Source organism: Phoca vitulina, unplaced genomic scaffold, assembly GCF_004348235.1.
Source record: "Phoca vitulina isolate PV1807 unplaced genomic scaffold, GSC_HSeal_1.0 scaffold2, whole genome shotgun sequence".
Lineage (NCBI taxonomy): Eukaryota > Metazoa > Chordata > Mammalia > Carnivora > Phocidae > Phoca > Phoca vitulina.
Window position 1 is genome coordinate 93425516 of NW_022589705.1, and position 14229 is coordinate 93439744.

The 14229-nt window shown below is 47.1% G+C and overlaps 1 protein-coding gene across 1 annotated transcript; it reads left to right on the forward strand.

Annotated features, from left to right (window-relative positions):
- The first annotated feature begins 1234 nt into the window (after nucleotides 1–1234).
- DFFA (DNA fragmentation factor subunit alpha) lies at nucleotides 1235–9499 on the forward strand. The gene is made up of 6 exons (XM_032393799.1): nucleotides 1235–1441; nucleotides 3173–3334; nucleotides 4609–4751; nucleotides 6876–7065; nucleotides 7282–7433; nucleotides 8182–9499. The coding sequence occupies exons 1-6, from the start codon at nucleotides 1318–1320 to the stop codon at nucleotides 8392–8394; spliced, it is 984 nt and encodes a 327-aa protein (XP_032249690.1). The 5' UTR covers nucleotides 1235–1317; the 3' UTR covers nucleotides 8395–9499.
- Nucleotides 9500–14229: the final 4730 nt, after the last annotated feature.

Sequence of the window (14229 nt, forward strand, 5' to 3'; positions counted from 1 at the left end):
TAATTAATGGTTCAGTTCAGTACCATTTGTTGAGTACCTACTATTTGCCAGGCACTTTGGTAGTCGCTAGAAATAAAAAGATCCAAGACTCACCTCCTGCACACACAATTACAGCATTTTGGAGATAAGAGTCTGAAACGGTTTGCAGATCTATTAGGACGACACTGAACGGGGCTTTTTGGAGAGGCTTCCACATTCTTACTTTATAGTAGTTGAGTTGTTAGATTTTAAGCTAAGTATAAAATTACACGAAATGATTGCATGTATTAGAACTACCGGTCAGTTTGTATTGCAGTCGGGTTTTGATTGATCATGGAGTATTCAAAAGGGTTGCCTCAAGTAACAATTCCCCCTACCAAACACTGTTTTAAATGCCTACCCTTTTCTTATGAGATAATATCTTATTTTCTTATAAAAAAAAAAAATACGAAAGAGACTGTATGAATATGGGCTATTTCTCGTTTACATAATATGCCCTCACCTTTTAAGCGAGGAACCATTTTGATTTTCTTATTATTATTTTAATGTTAAATTTTTTCAGAGGGGGTAGGTAGCAGTATTAGAACGAAGATGAATTTATTGCCAAGCAGCATCTGGACAATCTCAAACAGTGATGTTGTTCGCATTTTCCCTTTCCCCTCTGATTTCTTTGAGACCTTAATGTTTAATCTAGTTATGTAAGCATTTTGTTCCGGGATCCCAACCCAATTTGCACAGCTAAAGCAGGGAATCGAACTGGTGGAAATGTGCGAGTATCTTATGCTTCTCTGTTACATTTTCAGCAGGACTGAAAACTACACTCATCAATTTTTAAAATTGACTTCCTTCAGATTATCCTGAGGGTTGGGACATCTTACAGATCTTTTCAGTTTGGAGAGGGAAAACAAATTAATACAGTACAATGACAGACTGTTTCATCTAAGTATTAATATTATGCATCTATATATGTAAACAACAGTGCTCTAAAAACCCAAGGGAGTGTATATGCGTGTCTTTCATAATGCAAAATAAATCCCTATTGACCTCATTTTGATCCCGCTACTGAAACTCCTAAATACAAAGTAGAAAAACACCCCCCTGGGCCGTATTGAGCAACATAACGAAGTCGGCTTCGAACCCAAACACTACAGCTCCCGGCATGCCCCCGGAGCCATACGTGATTAGCGGCAACCAGAACTACAACTCCCGGCGTGCCTTGGTCCCACGCGTGATTTGCCACAAAGAGAACTACATCTCCCGGCACGCCGTGGGCGGGGGGAGGGGGCCGCGCTGAGCCTCCCTGATTTCCCGGTGTCAGTCAGGTCCACCCTGAAGAGGATGGAGGTGGTCGGGGAGGCCGAGACTGAGACCGGGGCTCTGAAGCCGTGTCTGCTGCGCCGCAACCACAGCCGCGAGCAGCATGGCGTGGCGGCCTCCTGCCTCGAGGAGCTGAGGAGCAAGGGTGGGCACGGGACGCGGGCGGAGGCTGTGGGGGCCCGGGCCAGGGCTGCGGGGAGCCGGGTCGGGTGAGGATGTCTGGCAGGGGCAAGGTGGGGTCCGCAGGAGCGACTTGGGACGGAAATAACCGACATGGGCATAGCGATTATCTCGTGTGAGACTCCTAATGGTGGGAAGGTAGACGGGAATCAATACGCAAATTAAGACCGACTCGACTTAGGTGTCTCGCCTAAAATCACTGACCTTGGACCAGACCCAGCCGCCCGGGCTCCGTACGGTGATACCGGCGCCCCCGGCTGAGCCCCCGGTCCGGTGGGAGCGCCTTTTCACCGTCAGTTCTCTCAGGCACTTGTGCGGCGAAGAGGGAGCCGACCATTCTGGAGTTCCAGACAAGGAACAGGTGCTGTGAGTGACCAGAGTTCAGAGTCCCGGCCCCACACTTACTAGCTGCTTGACCTTGCCCTTTAAGCAGCCCGCGACCCTCAGTTTTCTCATCGGCAAAATGGGTATAATATTTCCAGCCCTGCTTTACAGGATTGTTGGGACTCTCAAAGCAGATGATATATTTACATGACTTACAAGTATTATGAGCCGGTAGCAATAAATTGTTTATCCACGGAAGTTCTACTGGTTAAAGTGTGAGCGGAGCGGTCCCGGGAATGTAGTCAAAGGGGGTGTCAGGGTTCAGTGCTTCCTCTCAGAGTCACCAAGACCCAAAAGATACCAGACAGAAATCTTTCAGAGACTCAGGAGCAGCCAAAACATAAATGCTTTAGTGAGATCGTTTTTGCCGTATCAACATTTACATATTTTCCCTTGGCATTAGGGTACTTAAGTTTTAGTTCCCCTTGAGTGCATCGGCTGGATGCACTTGGCACGGAAGCTTGTGTAAGTGTTTATGTTCTCTGGAGCTCAGCCTTTGGAAGGCTTGCTGTTCTATTTGGGTGCTGGATAACATTGCCCAACCATATACCTAGTCTTGTGGCTACTTTGCTGCTCACTCTCATCCCATTCGCATTTTAGGCTTTGTCATCACTAAGTGGGATGGTACAGATCTGCCCTGGACAAGACTTTTGCCCTTTGACAATAAAGATGAGAAGCTACCAATACAAACTTTTACTTCTCTTGTGCCTTCCTGTAGGTTAGAAAGGCTGCAGAGAACGATGCTTCAAAGAACACAAAGCATTTCCTTTTTTCTGTCCTATTCTTTTCTTTTCTTGCTTTTCTTTCTTTCTTTCTTTCAACATTTGACACAGAAGAATTTAAGATGACCACTGAGTAAATGAATGAAAGACTGCTTGTTCACAAGGAATCAAATCAGACTTTGGTTTGTTTTTCATCCAAGTAAAGATACAAGGGCCTTCTAATGTGGAGGTAGAGCAGCTGGAGGAAACTTTTTCAGGAGTCAGGGTTTAAATCTCAGCTCTGACACTTACTGTGTGACTTTGGACAAGTTACTTAACCTCCCTGAGCCTTGGGTTTGACATCTGTAAAATGGGAATAACAATCGTACATACCTTATAGGATTTTTAGGGGAATACTGTATACAAAAGGTACTTAGTACCAGGCATGTGGGAAGTGGTATATTAGTGCTAGTAGTTGGAGTTGTTATTGTAGTTACTGTTAACTACCAGGAATTCTGCTATGCTCTGGGAGCATATATATAGTGGGTACAGGGACAGATGTAATTTCCTTATGGATATTTGTCAATTGCCAAATATTTTATTCCTCTCAGCCTGTGACATTCTGGCCATTGATAAGTCCCTGACACCAGTCACCCTGGTCCTGGCAGAGGATGGCACCATCGTGGATGATGACGATTACTTCCTGTGCCTACCTTCCAATACTAAGTTTGTAGTGTTGGCCAGTAATGAGAAGTGGACATACAGCAATTCAGGTAAGAAACTCTGGCCACATATATAGTCATCTATGCAGTACAGCATCCACCATGATTCATTTTACCACACAGGTACTGGTCGCCGTTTGTCTGCTTCAGCATCTATGCAGCCAACATTTACTGAGCACCTTCTGCATGCCAAGGCGTGATGCTGAGTCTTTGGGTAAAGATGAATGAGTCGCGGGTCCAGTTCTCAAATAACTCACAGACCAACAGTAACTAAAATGCAGCATGACAGAGAGATCAGTGCCACAGGCAGAGTCAGGCTGCCTGGTTTCACTCCAGACTATCATTTACTAGCCATGTGACCTTAGGCAAGTTACCTAACTTCTTAGCACCTTACTGAGGTAATAATTATAGTACCTTTCTCTCCTAGGGTGTTGTAGGGCTGATAGAACATAATATATATCAAACCAGGGTTTCTTGACAATACTATTGACATTTCGTGCTGGAGAATTCTTTGTTGTGGGGGCTGTCCTGTCCATTGCAGGATATTTAGCAGCAACCTCAGCCTTTGCCCACTAGATGCCAGTAGAACCTCTTTACCCCAGTTGTGACAACCAAAAATGCCTTCAGACATTGTCAAATGTCTTTTAAGGGGAGGCAAAATCACTCCCAGTTGAGAACCACTGATAAAAAGCATTTAGATCTTGCCTGACACACGGAAAGGGCTCAGTAAATGTTACACCATCATCATTACTGGAGATACAAAGGGAACTAATATTGATGAGCAAGGACCAAAGGCTAAAAAATAAAAAAGTGTCCCCGTTGAAGACAGTCCCCATGCCACTAAATTGAGGAATTCACCCTTCAGCAGCACCTCTACCAGCCACCTTTGTACTCCAAAGTACGGGGACAGCAAACAGTGGCAACAGCTCCTCCAGTCAAGGATAAGACTAATCCCCAAGCACAGGAGAAGTGCTGGTGACAATGAATGTTTTTGTACACAGAAATGGAACACAGAGACACAACAACTCACCTAAAGGGAAGTGTGGTAGGATCCTGGGTGTGCATGACCATGCATCAGGTTTAAAGTGGCTTCTTTCTGTAAGAAGGTTACAGAGCAGTTTCACACAGAAATAAATCGAGGGTGGAAGAGAAGGGAAAATGTAGGTCCTAGATGAGGATTGGCTTCCTCATGAATCCCTGAGGAAAGGCTCTTCCTTCACCACTGAAATTATCCTAAATGGCCAGTCCAAGGCCTGTGTGTTAGAGGAGGAGGTGAACACAGCACCTCAGGTTACCCTGTGACTGGCTTCTTCTCCTCACGTCAGATGGAGGCACAGCTTGGATTACCCAAGAGTCCTTTGATGTGGATGAAACAGACAGTGGGTCAGGGCTGAAGTGGAAGAATGTGGCCAGGCAGCTGAAAGAAGATCTATCCAGCATCATCCTCCTGTCCGAAGAAGACCTCCAGGTAAGCCCCCTCCACAACCCACAGCCACGCTCATCTGGCCTCTGCCGCCCCCAGCCCCTTAGTTTTCATGTGTCTTGCCACAATAATTTCATTATTTCTTAATTTTCAAACAATGCTTTGGTGACAACCAAGACTCTTCCATTTTCTAATTCTCGCACCTAGAGTAGAAAATACAGATGCCCAGGGGCGCCTGGGGGATGCAGTCAGTTAAGTGTCTGACTCTTGATTTTGGCCAGGTCATGATCTTGGGGTAGTGAGATCGAGCCCTGAATCAGGCTCTGTGTTCAGCATGGGATCTGCTTGACATTCTCTCTCTTCTCTGCTCCTCCCCCTGCTCTCTCGCTCTCTCAAAATAAATAAATAAAATCTCTAAAAAAAGGAAAGAAAATACAAATGCGCAGGCCCCACCTAGACCTATTTAGGCCCACTGGGGAGGTGGGGGTGAGGGGGGATGGGGGGTTGTTAAGGATGTAGTGCCAAAGAATGTGGAATCGGGAGGAGCCGAATTAAATCCCAGCTCCATCGATATGACTTTGAGCCAGTCAGATGTAGCCAGTTTGCCTACGTTTCCTGTCCAGTAAAATTGGGATAAAAATAATATGTGTTAATTCCAAAAAATATTTCTTGAGCCCCTGCCCTGTGCCTGGCAGGGTTCTGTCCAGGGGGTACAGTGGTGAGCAAGCCAGACACAGAATTCTGACGGAGGGGAGCGTCTTAGATGGGTACCAGGTGGGGCAGTGTGCCGAGAATGGCAGGGCTAGTAGTCTAGGTTGGGAGGTCAAGGGAGGCCCCTTTAAGGAGATGGCTTTTTGGTAATTTTTTAAACTTACGTATTTGAATAATATGAATACATTCACATGGCTCAAAATCTGAGAGGTATAGAAAGATATCCTGGTAGCCAAAAAGTGAAACCAACCCAGACATCCATGAACTGATGAATGGGTAAATAAAACGTGGTCTATCCACACAGTGGAATATTATTCAGCCCTTAAAAGGAATGAAGGATTAACACACACTGTGACATAGATAAGCCTTCAAAATACTGTGCTAAGTGAGAGAAGCCAGACGTGAAAGGCCACGGCTTTTTTTGTTGCATTTATATGAAGTGGCCAGAATAGGCAAATCCATAGAGATAGAAGGTAGGTGAGTGGCTGCCTAGGGCTGGGGTTGGGGGAACTTTGAGAAGAAATAGGGAGTAACTGCTAATAGGTACAGTTCTTCTCGGGGCAGTGAAGATGTTCTAAACTGGATCGTGGCGATGACTGCACAACTCTGCAAATGAACTACACCCACCTAGGTGTACACTTCATATGAGTGAATCATGTGGTGTGTGAATTTTATCTCCATAAAGCTTTTCGAGGAGGGGAGAGGATATACATGAAAAATCTGACTTCTGCACCTAGCCACCAGGTTTCCCTTCCCAGAGATAACCAATCTCTCAAATTCCCATTCTAAATTTTATATACCAGCAAATACAAATATATTTTCTCCTCCCCTATATTACACAAGTGGAAGCATATCTGCTCTTTTTTAAAGAAATATTTGCCTGGGTCGCTCAGTTGGTCAAGCCTCTGACTCCTGATTTTGGCTCAGGTCGTGATCTCGGGGTCGTGAGATTGAGCCTGCTACAGGCTCCATGCTCACAGGGCGGCTGCTGGAGATTCCCTCTCCCTCCCTCTCTGCCCCCCACCACCGCTCATATGCAACATGTGCTCTCTCTCTCTCTAAAATAAATAAATAAATCTTTTATAAAAAAATACTTGGAGAGTAGTCTAGATCAGTATATAAAAGACACTTGTTCTTTTTTACTACTGCATAGTATTCCCTTTTGTGTGTGTACCAGGACTTATTTAAGGAGTTGCCCCCTCATTGGTGGATCTTTGGGTTGACATCAGTCCTGCTGGTCTGGACAGTGCAACAAAAAACTTAGATCAGTGTCATCTCGCACACATGCTTGTCCATAGAATAAATTCCCAGAAGTGTAGTGGGCAAACATGGGCAGGTTCCCTAGAGGCGGCAAGGACAGGGATTGCTGAAGGGAGGAGGGAGCCTGCCATGGACGGGTCAGGGCCATTGTGTTTTGAAAGATTTTTAGGTTTGTTAAAGTCTGCATTTGCTTGTTAGGTGCTCATTGACGTTCCATGTTCAGACCTGGCTCAGGAACTATGCCAAAGTTGCGTCACGGTGCGGGGGCTCCAGAACACCCTCCAGCAGGTACTTGACCAGAGGGAGGAAGCCCGTCAGTCCAAGCAGCTCTTGGAGCTTTACCTCCAGGCTTTGGAGAAGGAGGGCAGCATCTTGTCAAAGCAGCAAGGTAGGACTCACTGGCCAGGGGAGTCACCCTAAGGGCTGAGGGCCTGGAGAGCCTTTCCTGGGGAGAGAACCATGGTTTATAATGGGATCAAACAAGGGGGGAGCCGCAGCTGATGGAGTCTTGAGATCACACAATTCTGTCCTGCCTGACGGAGGGCTGTGTGTGCGGCGGTGTGCTCACAGTGAGGGCCATCTCCGTCTCACGTCCGCTTTGCAGAGGCCGGCGCCAGCTTCAGTGACAAGATGGATGCAGTGGACGCGGGGAGTAACCGCGAGAGCACCTCCGAAATCACCCTTACCGGCCAGGTCCTTACTGCGCTGAAGGAGAAGCCAGCCCCAGAGCTGAGTCTGTCTAGTCGGGATTTGGAGGTGGGCAAGCCCCAGGGACCCTGAGCTGCACGAGCCGCTCCCCCCGGGGGTGCAGTGTTGCCCTGCAGAGGCGCGTGTGAGAGTGCTTTTCACCTCTGCAGACCCTGACTCACAGCTGCCCACTTGCCTATTATATGCAAAACATCTCATTTAATCTATATCAAAACGGCTTGAACAAAACGGGGTGCACCCCCTTAGATCGTCAGACATTATTCTCTGGGGCACAGCAGGTTATGGAACGAGCAAGACCTGACAGGGAGGCAAGGCAGGACTCAAGCTTCTGGTTCTGTCAGCCCTTGAGGAAGATCCGTAGTCAGTGAGGCACATACACGATCATGGTGAAAGGCACGCCTGAGCGGGTCCTCTCGTGCTGGCTCCATGGCCAGGGAACCAGAAGCCTGATGCAGAATCCATCAGAATGGGCGCCGCTTCTCATTCTTCATCTTTGTCCCTGTCCAAAGCACCTCCCCAGTGTCACTGGGAGGGAGGAAACCTGTTGACTTGGGCTGGGCTACATTTCCTGTAAGTGGAGGACTTGACTTCCCAGAGGTCCTCCCTGGCGGTATTGGAGGGTAAGGAAAGGCCCGTGGCCGCTGAATGCGAAAGAACTCCAGCATTTCAGCACCAGGACATAACATAAGCTGGTACTGCCTGGTCCTGCGCCCCTAAAGAAACCCCCGGGAGCCTGAGAGCAGCAGGTGAGGAGAGCAGAGGTCGTGGTTCTCAGTGGTTCTTCTTCTTGCCACAGTTGGTCACCAAGGAAGACCCCAAAGCGCTCGCTGTTGCCTTGAGCTGGGGCCTGAAGAAGACAGAAACGCTGCAGCAGGCCTGTCACCAGGAGCTCAGCCTGCGTCTCCAGCAGGTGCAGAGCCTGCGTTCTCTCAGGAGCGTGTCAGCAAGGAAGAGCTCGCTGTCCGGAGAACCGCGGGAGCCCAAGCGAGCCAAACAAGAGCCCATATAGCCGCCGCTGGAAAGCCTACGACCTTGTTCTCATTCGCAGTGAATACCGCCAGCCTAATTCCCCGAGCTGTGGCCTTCCTACCGGCCTCCCTGCCTTACAGCATGTTCTCCCGGAACAGGCTGCAAGACCAGCCTCCTGTCCCTTCCAGAAGAGCCCTTCCACCTATTCTGAATGACGAGGCTGCATCAACAGTACCCCACCTCTTCTGATGACACCTTCTTAGCTTCTCCGTTTGAAGGAAATTGTCAAGGACAGTGAAAAGGAATTGTCGCATTTCAGACTCACTATCCTTGTTCTGAAGCCAGAACTGCAGACTTTTAAACACAAATGATGGTTGAGAAGGTGATAGAACAGAGTTGATGTATGGCCACAAACTTGTGTCTCAAGTTAATGAGTTTTTTGGTTTGTGTAAAGGCGCATATTAAGTTTGCAGACCACAGGGACATATGGAGCGTGTAATTCGCCATTTCTAATTGTGAAATTATATCTGTTACCACTGTGAGACTGTTTCCAGTTTTCTAATATGTTTTATCAGCAGGGGGGATGAAAGGTCATTAAATTGATCTCCATGTGATATGACTGTGAGTCTCTCTGGGTGCAAAGCAGAGCCTTCTGGTTTATATACTTCCTGTTTCTGTACGAACTTGGTCTTTGGGTTTTGTACTCTTATCCGGAACAGATTTTCATCCAGATGAATGTCCAGCGTGACATTCAAAAGCCATGCAGGATTGCAGGATATGGGCCGATTCTTCATTATGCAGAATCATCCTGTACGCGGCAGGAAGAACTGGCATCCCCCGCCTCCCCCTACCCGCTCAATGACAATGGCAGTCTGCAGGCCCCAAGACAACTGAAAACATCCCCACACACTTTCAGAATGCCCCTGCAGGGGCACTAATGCCAGCTGGGGATTTTTCTAGCAGGTTGCAGTCTGCTCTGGGCTAGCACTTACCATCCTGGAGCCTCACAAAACTGAGTGAGCTGGCCAGGGTGTGGCTTGTCATCTCACACACATGAGTGAAGCTGTGCTCAGCGAGGTGCAGAGATTTGCCCCATGTCACAAGGCTAATTGGAGGGCCAGGATCCTGGTTCTAATTCCAGTGCTCTTCCCACTTATTTTTTTTTTTTTTTTTAAAGATTTTATTTATTTATTTGAGAGAGAGAGTGAGAGAGAGAGAGAGCACAAGAGGGGGAGCGGGAGAGGGAGAAGCAGACTCCCTACTGAGCAGGGAGCCCGATGCGGGACTCGATCCCGGGACTCCAGGATCATGACCTGAGCCGAAGGCAGTCGCTTAACCAACTGAGCCACCCAGGCGCCCCCCACTTATTTTTTTAAAGGTTTTTTTATTAGAGAGAGAGAGAGCACGTGCACAAGCGGGGAAGAGGGGCAGAGGGAAAAGCAGACTCCCTGCCAGTCAGGGAGCCCAATGTGGGGCTCAATCCCAGAACCCCAGGATCATGACCTGAGCCAAAGGCAGATGCTTAACTGACTGAGCCACCCGGGTTCCCAGTGATCTTCCCACTTACGTGTGTTTTCTCTTCGGTCCACACACTCTTCCTTCTACATCCAGATCACTGGTTTTGTTACACCAACATAATAAGTTAGAGTCAACTCAAACTGGAAAAGATCTCCTGTGTCTACAACATAATTGCCGAAAGATTTCTTACTGCAGGCACAGTGCTGGTGGTATAAGAGAAGCAAATAGCCCCGTGAACACTGTACAGTTAGCCCAGTGGTAAAGGAAGCCTGGATTCCAGAAACAGAATGGTACCTCTACTCACCAGTTCTATCAACATCTCCATCTTTGCCCTACTGAATTAAAAATACTGTCTCGAGGGGCGCCTGGGTGGCTCAGTTGGTTAAGCGACTGCCTTCGGCTCAGGTCATGATCCTGGAGTCCCTGGATCGAGTCCCGCATCGGGCTCCCTGCTCGGCAGGGAGTCTGCTTCGTCCTCTGACCCTATCCCCTCTCGGGTGTTCTCTCTCTCTCATTCGCTCTCTCTCAAATAAATAAATAAAATCTTTAAAAAAAAAAAAAAAAATACTGTCTCGAATTATGTCTGTCAGATACACAGGAGAGCTTTAGTTGGCTGGCCTGGGTGTTGGTGTTGGTATGCTCTACTAGAAACTGATCCACCAAACATCTTGGCTGCATAGAATAATGGAGAAAGTACTGTGGGCTTGGAGGGAGCCAAGCCCATGGATGAAAGGGTTAAATGTAGTGTCCGAGGAGGAGCCCAGTACCTAGCCCAGGCAGGAGAGCCGTTTCCCTTATCTCCCCAGGGTGGGGCGGGGGGGGGGGGGGGCAGAGACAGAGCTGTATGAGGCCCCTATCTATGGGTCTACGAGGCAAAGACGTTAGTCTGCAGACTTGGGCCCAAAATGCGTAACACGTGAGGCTGCAAACACATTATATTGCCCCTGGTGCCATTTACCTTCCCTGAGCCACTGTGCCTCCAGGCCTTCCAGAATAGAAACGTAGCAGCACAGCAATATGTCTAAAAATAGGAGAGAGTGAGCAGGGCAGCCTGTTCTTACGGTAGGAGAAAAGAATGTCAAAGGAAGCAGCTGGGACTAATGAACTCCGCATTAGCCATATTCCATTCTTTCAACTCAAGTCAAATGTCGGTCCCCATTAGGCAATTGGCTTTGACAGGAGCTGTGCTAATTACCACTTACCAGCCTTTAATTTCTGGGGAAAAGCAAAAGGAAAAAAAACTAATGGGTTTTTCATTTTCCAGAGAGAAAGGGATAAAATAACAGTAGTCTGGGAAAAGAAAACCTGCATTAATTACAAAAATGATTAATGTGACCTTACTAACCAGATTGTTTAGCTGTTTTATTTCTTAGCCATCCACTGAATTTTTTCTTTTGGCCTTCAGGGTTTTTTCTCCATTCTATTTTATTTGTAACATTTTGCCTTTATCTTGCTGTGTCTTGTATTACTTGAAGTGTTTAAGGACTTTGTAAGTGATGTGTTCTGAACACCCAGCCACTGCCTGAGTCCTCTGACAGTGGGGTCCTCCGTCCCGCTGGAAGGCCTCCAACGAGGGGGATAGACTCGTTCCCAGGAAATGCATTGAATTTTGAGATTGCAGAATCTCAGAGTTCACTGTTTGCTCAAACTACATCAAAACACACTTTGCAGGGGCGCCCGGCTGACTCCTTTGGTAGAGAGCATGGGACTCTGGATCTCAGGGTTGTGAGAGCAACCCCTGTGCTGGGTGTAGGGATTACTTGAAAATGAAATCTTTTTTAAAAAGAACACACTTGGCAAGTGAACCAACAGGTTAATGAATAGATACTGGATTTTCCTCAATATTTCCCAATACCATGTTCCAAGAACTATCACCAAAAATCTAGCTTTTCCCCAGTTTATAATTATTTTAATAAGACAAGCACCTGTATTTTTGATCACTTAACTAATTATAAGTGGAAAAGATAAATTAGCATTACTTTTATTAGGGTTATGATAAGCTAGAAATAGTGGGTAGCCCAGCTGCCCTTTGCCTTTTCCTTTCTCGTCTAAACACCAAAAATTTCCTTCTTTTTAATACCTACCTGAGTTTTCCTCTTCTGATTTGTTCAAAACGGAACCTAGGGGCTCCTGGCTGCCTCAGTTGGAAGAGCGTGTGACTCTTGATCTCAAGAGCTGGAGCCCCACATTGGGTGTAGAGATTATTTAAATAAACTTTTAAAAAATGGAATCCATAGCTCTACTGAAGAAGCTGCTACTAAGATGTGGGTGATCCCTTCAGCAGGTGCTGTTAAATCAAGGTCTTTAAGTGTCTCCCATGAGCCTACTGCTCTGAGTTTCCTAAAGCCTAGAATGGTTTGCCAACAGTCCTGAAATATGAATACTATGAAGGATTTCTGTCGAATGTTTATGTCACACTCAATTCTTCCCCAGCGGTTAAGGATCCATTCTGGTGCCAAATATTAGAAATAAATGCAAGAGGGGCGCCTGGGTGGCTCAGTCAGTTGAACGTCCGACTCTTGATTTCAGCTCAAGTCATGATCTCAGGGTTGTGGGATCGAGCCCTGCATCGGGCTCTGCACACTGCGTGGAGTCTGCTTGAGATTCTCTCTCTCCCCCTCTGCCCCTCCCCCTGCTCCTGTGTGCTTCTCTCTCTCTCAAATAAATTAATAAATCTTTAAAAAAAGAAATGCACAAGAATGAATTACAAGTTGTCCTGGTGCCGATGACCACATCTACACACTTGTCTATATTGAACTACAGAAAGGTATACTTTGAGAAAAGTCTACCCAAAACCTGATGGTAGAAAATTACCCTAATATACCCATTTTACCCTAATGTATTCATCATGAGCATATTAATCTAGTCTACCCTGCAGTTGATGCCAGTTAACATTCTATTCAGCCCCCTGAACTCAGGTAAACTTAGACGTGACAAATTTCCTGCCAGTCTCATTAGCATAGCCTCATTATCCTTCAGATATTACTTAGTTCAAAGTTCTAAGTCCCCAGTCCTAAGGACTGTGTATGTATGACCCCAATTGAGGGGCGCCTGGGTGGCTCAGTCGGTTAAGCGTCTGCCTTCGGCTCAGGTCATGATCCCAGGGTCCTGGGATCGAGCCCCGCATCGGCCTCCCTGCTCCGTGGGAAGCCTGCTTCTCCCTCTCCCACTCCCCCTGCTTGTGTTCCCTCTCTCGCTATCTTTGTCTGTCAAATAAATAAATAAAATCTTTAAAAAAAAAAAAAGAAAGAAACTGAAAAGCAAGGGGCATGCTTTTCTTCTAGGAAAATCTTAAAAGACAAAGTTCTGAAGGTTAGCTGGCCTTCCAGGCCGGCATCTTGCACCAGTGCACTGACCCAATTACTGCTCTCTTCAAGCTGCTGTGTCTGGAAATCTGGATGCTATTAAGGTCCTCCAACACATTATACTTTACGCAGCTAGTAATTATGGATCTGAGCTCAGCTCTGCAGAAAACAGAACAGAACGGTCAGCAGTCATACTCCGCGCCTTCTCCCCTGATATCCCGAGAAGAGATTACAGTGCTCCTCCAGCCAGCCTTTGCCAGTTTTCCCCATATTTGGCCTGACCCTCAGAAACTTCCCATAACTCCAGGTATGAATCTCTGAACTTTAAAGTTTAGCATCTAAACACCTTCACCCTGGAAGTATTCTTCAGAGTCTGGCATTCAAGAGCCATAAACAATATGCGGAATCAAGCAAGGATTTTGGTGCTATGGGAGAGAACTAAAGATTTGATTAGGGTTTTGAAACTGAGTGATTTGTTCACTCCTCGTTTCACTGAAGCAACCCCAAATCCTGGTCTGCATGGGGCTTGACAGCTGCTCGGCCCTGTATTACAGAAAAAGGAACTCCCCTCCTGTGTAGCCATCACTCATTGTCCCTTCTGTGGAAATTCTTGGGGAATGGGAAAATATATCAAGTCATATATGCATGTGGAGGCACTTGGATGGCTCAGTTCGTTAAGCGTCTGCCCTTGGCTCATGTTGTGATCCTGGAGTTCTGGGATCGAGCCCCGCATCGGGCTCCCTGCTCAGGGGGGAGCCTGCTTCTCCTTCTGCCTGCCACTCCCCCTGCTTGTGCATGCGCTCTATCTGTCTTAAATAAATAAAATCTTTATTAAAAAATTACATATATGCATCTGTCACGGAACAAAGTCTGGTTCCTGCGATCCTGAAAGTCCTGAATTAGAAGTTGAGGCAAGGGGACGCCTGGGTGGCTCAGTCATTAAGCTTCTGCCTTCAGCTCAGGTCCTGATCTCAGGGTCCTGGGATCGAGCCCCGCATCGGGCTCTCTGCTCACAGGGAAGCCTGCTTCTCCCTCTCCCACTCCCCTTGCTT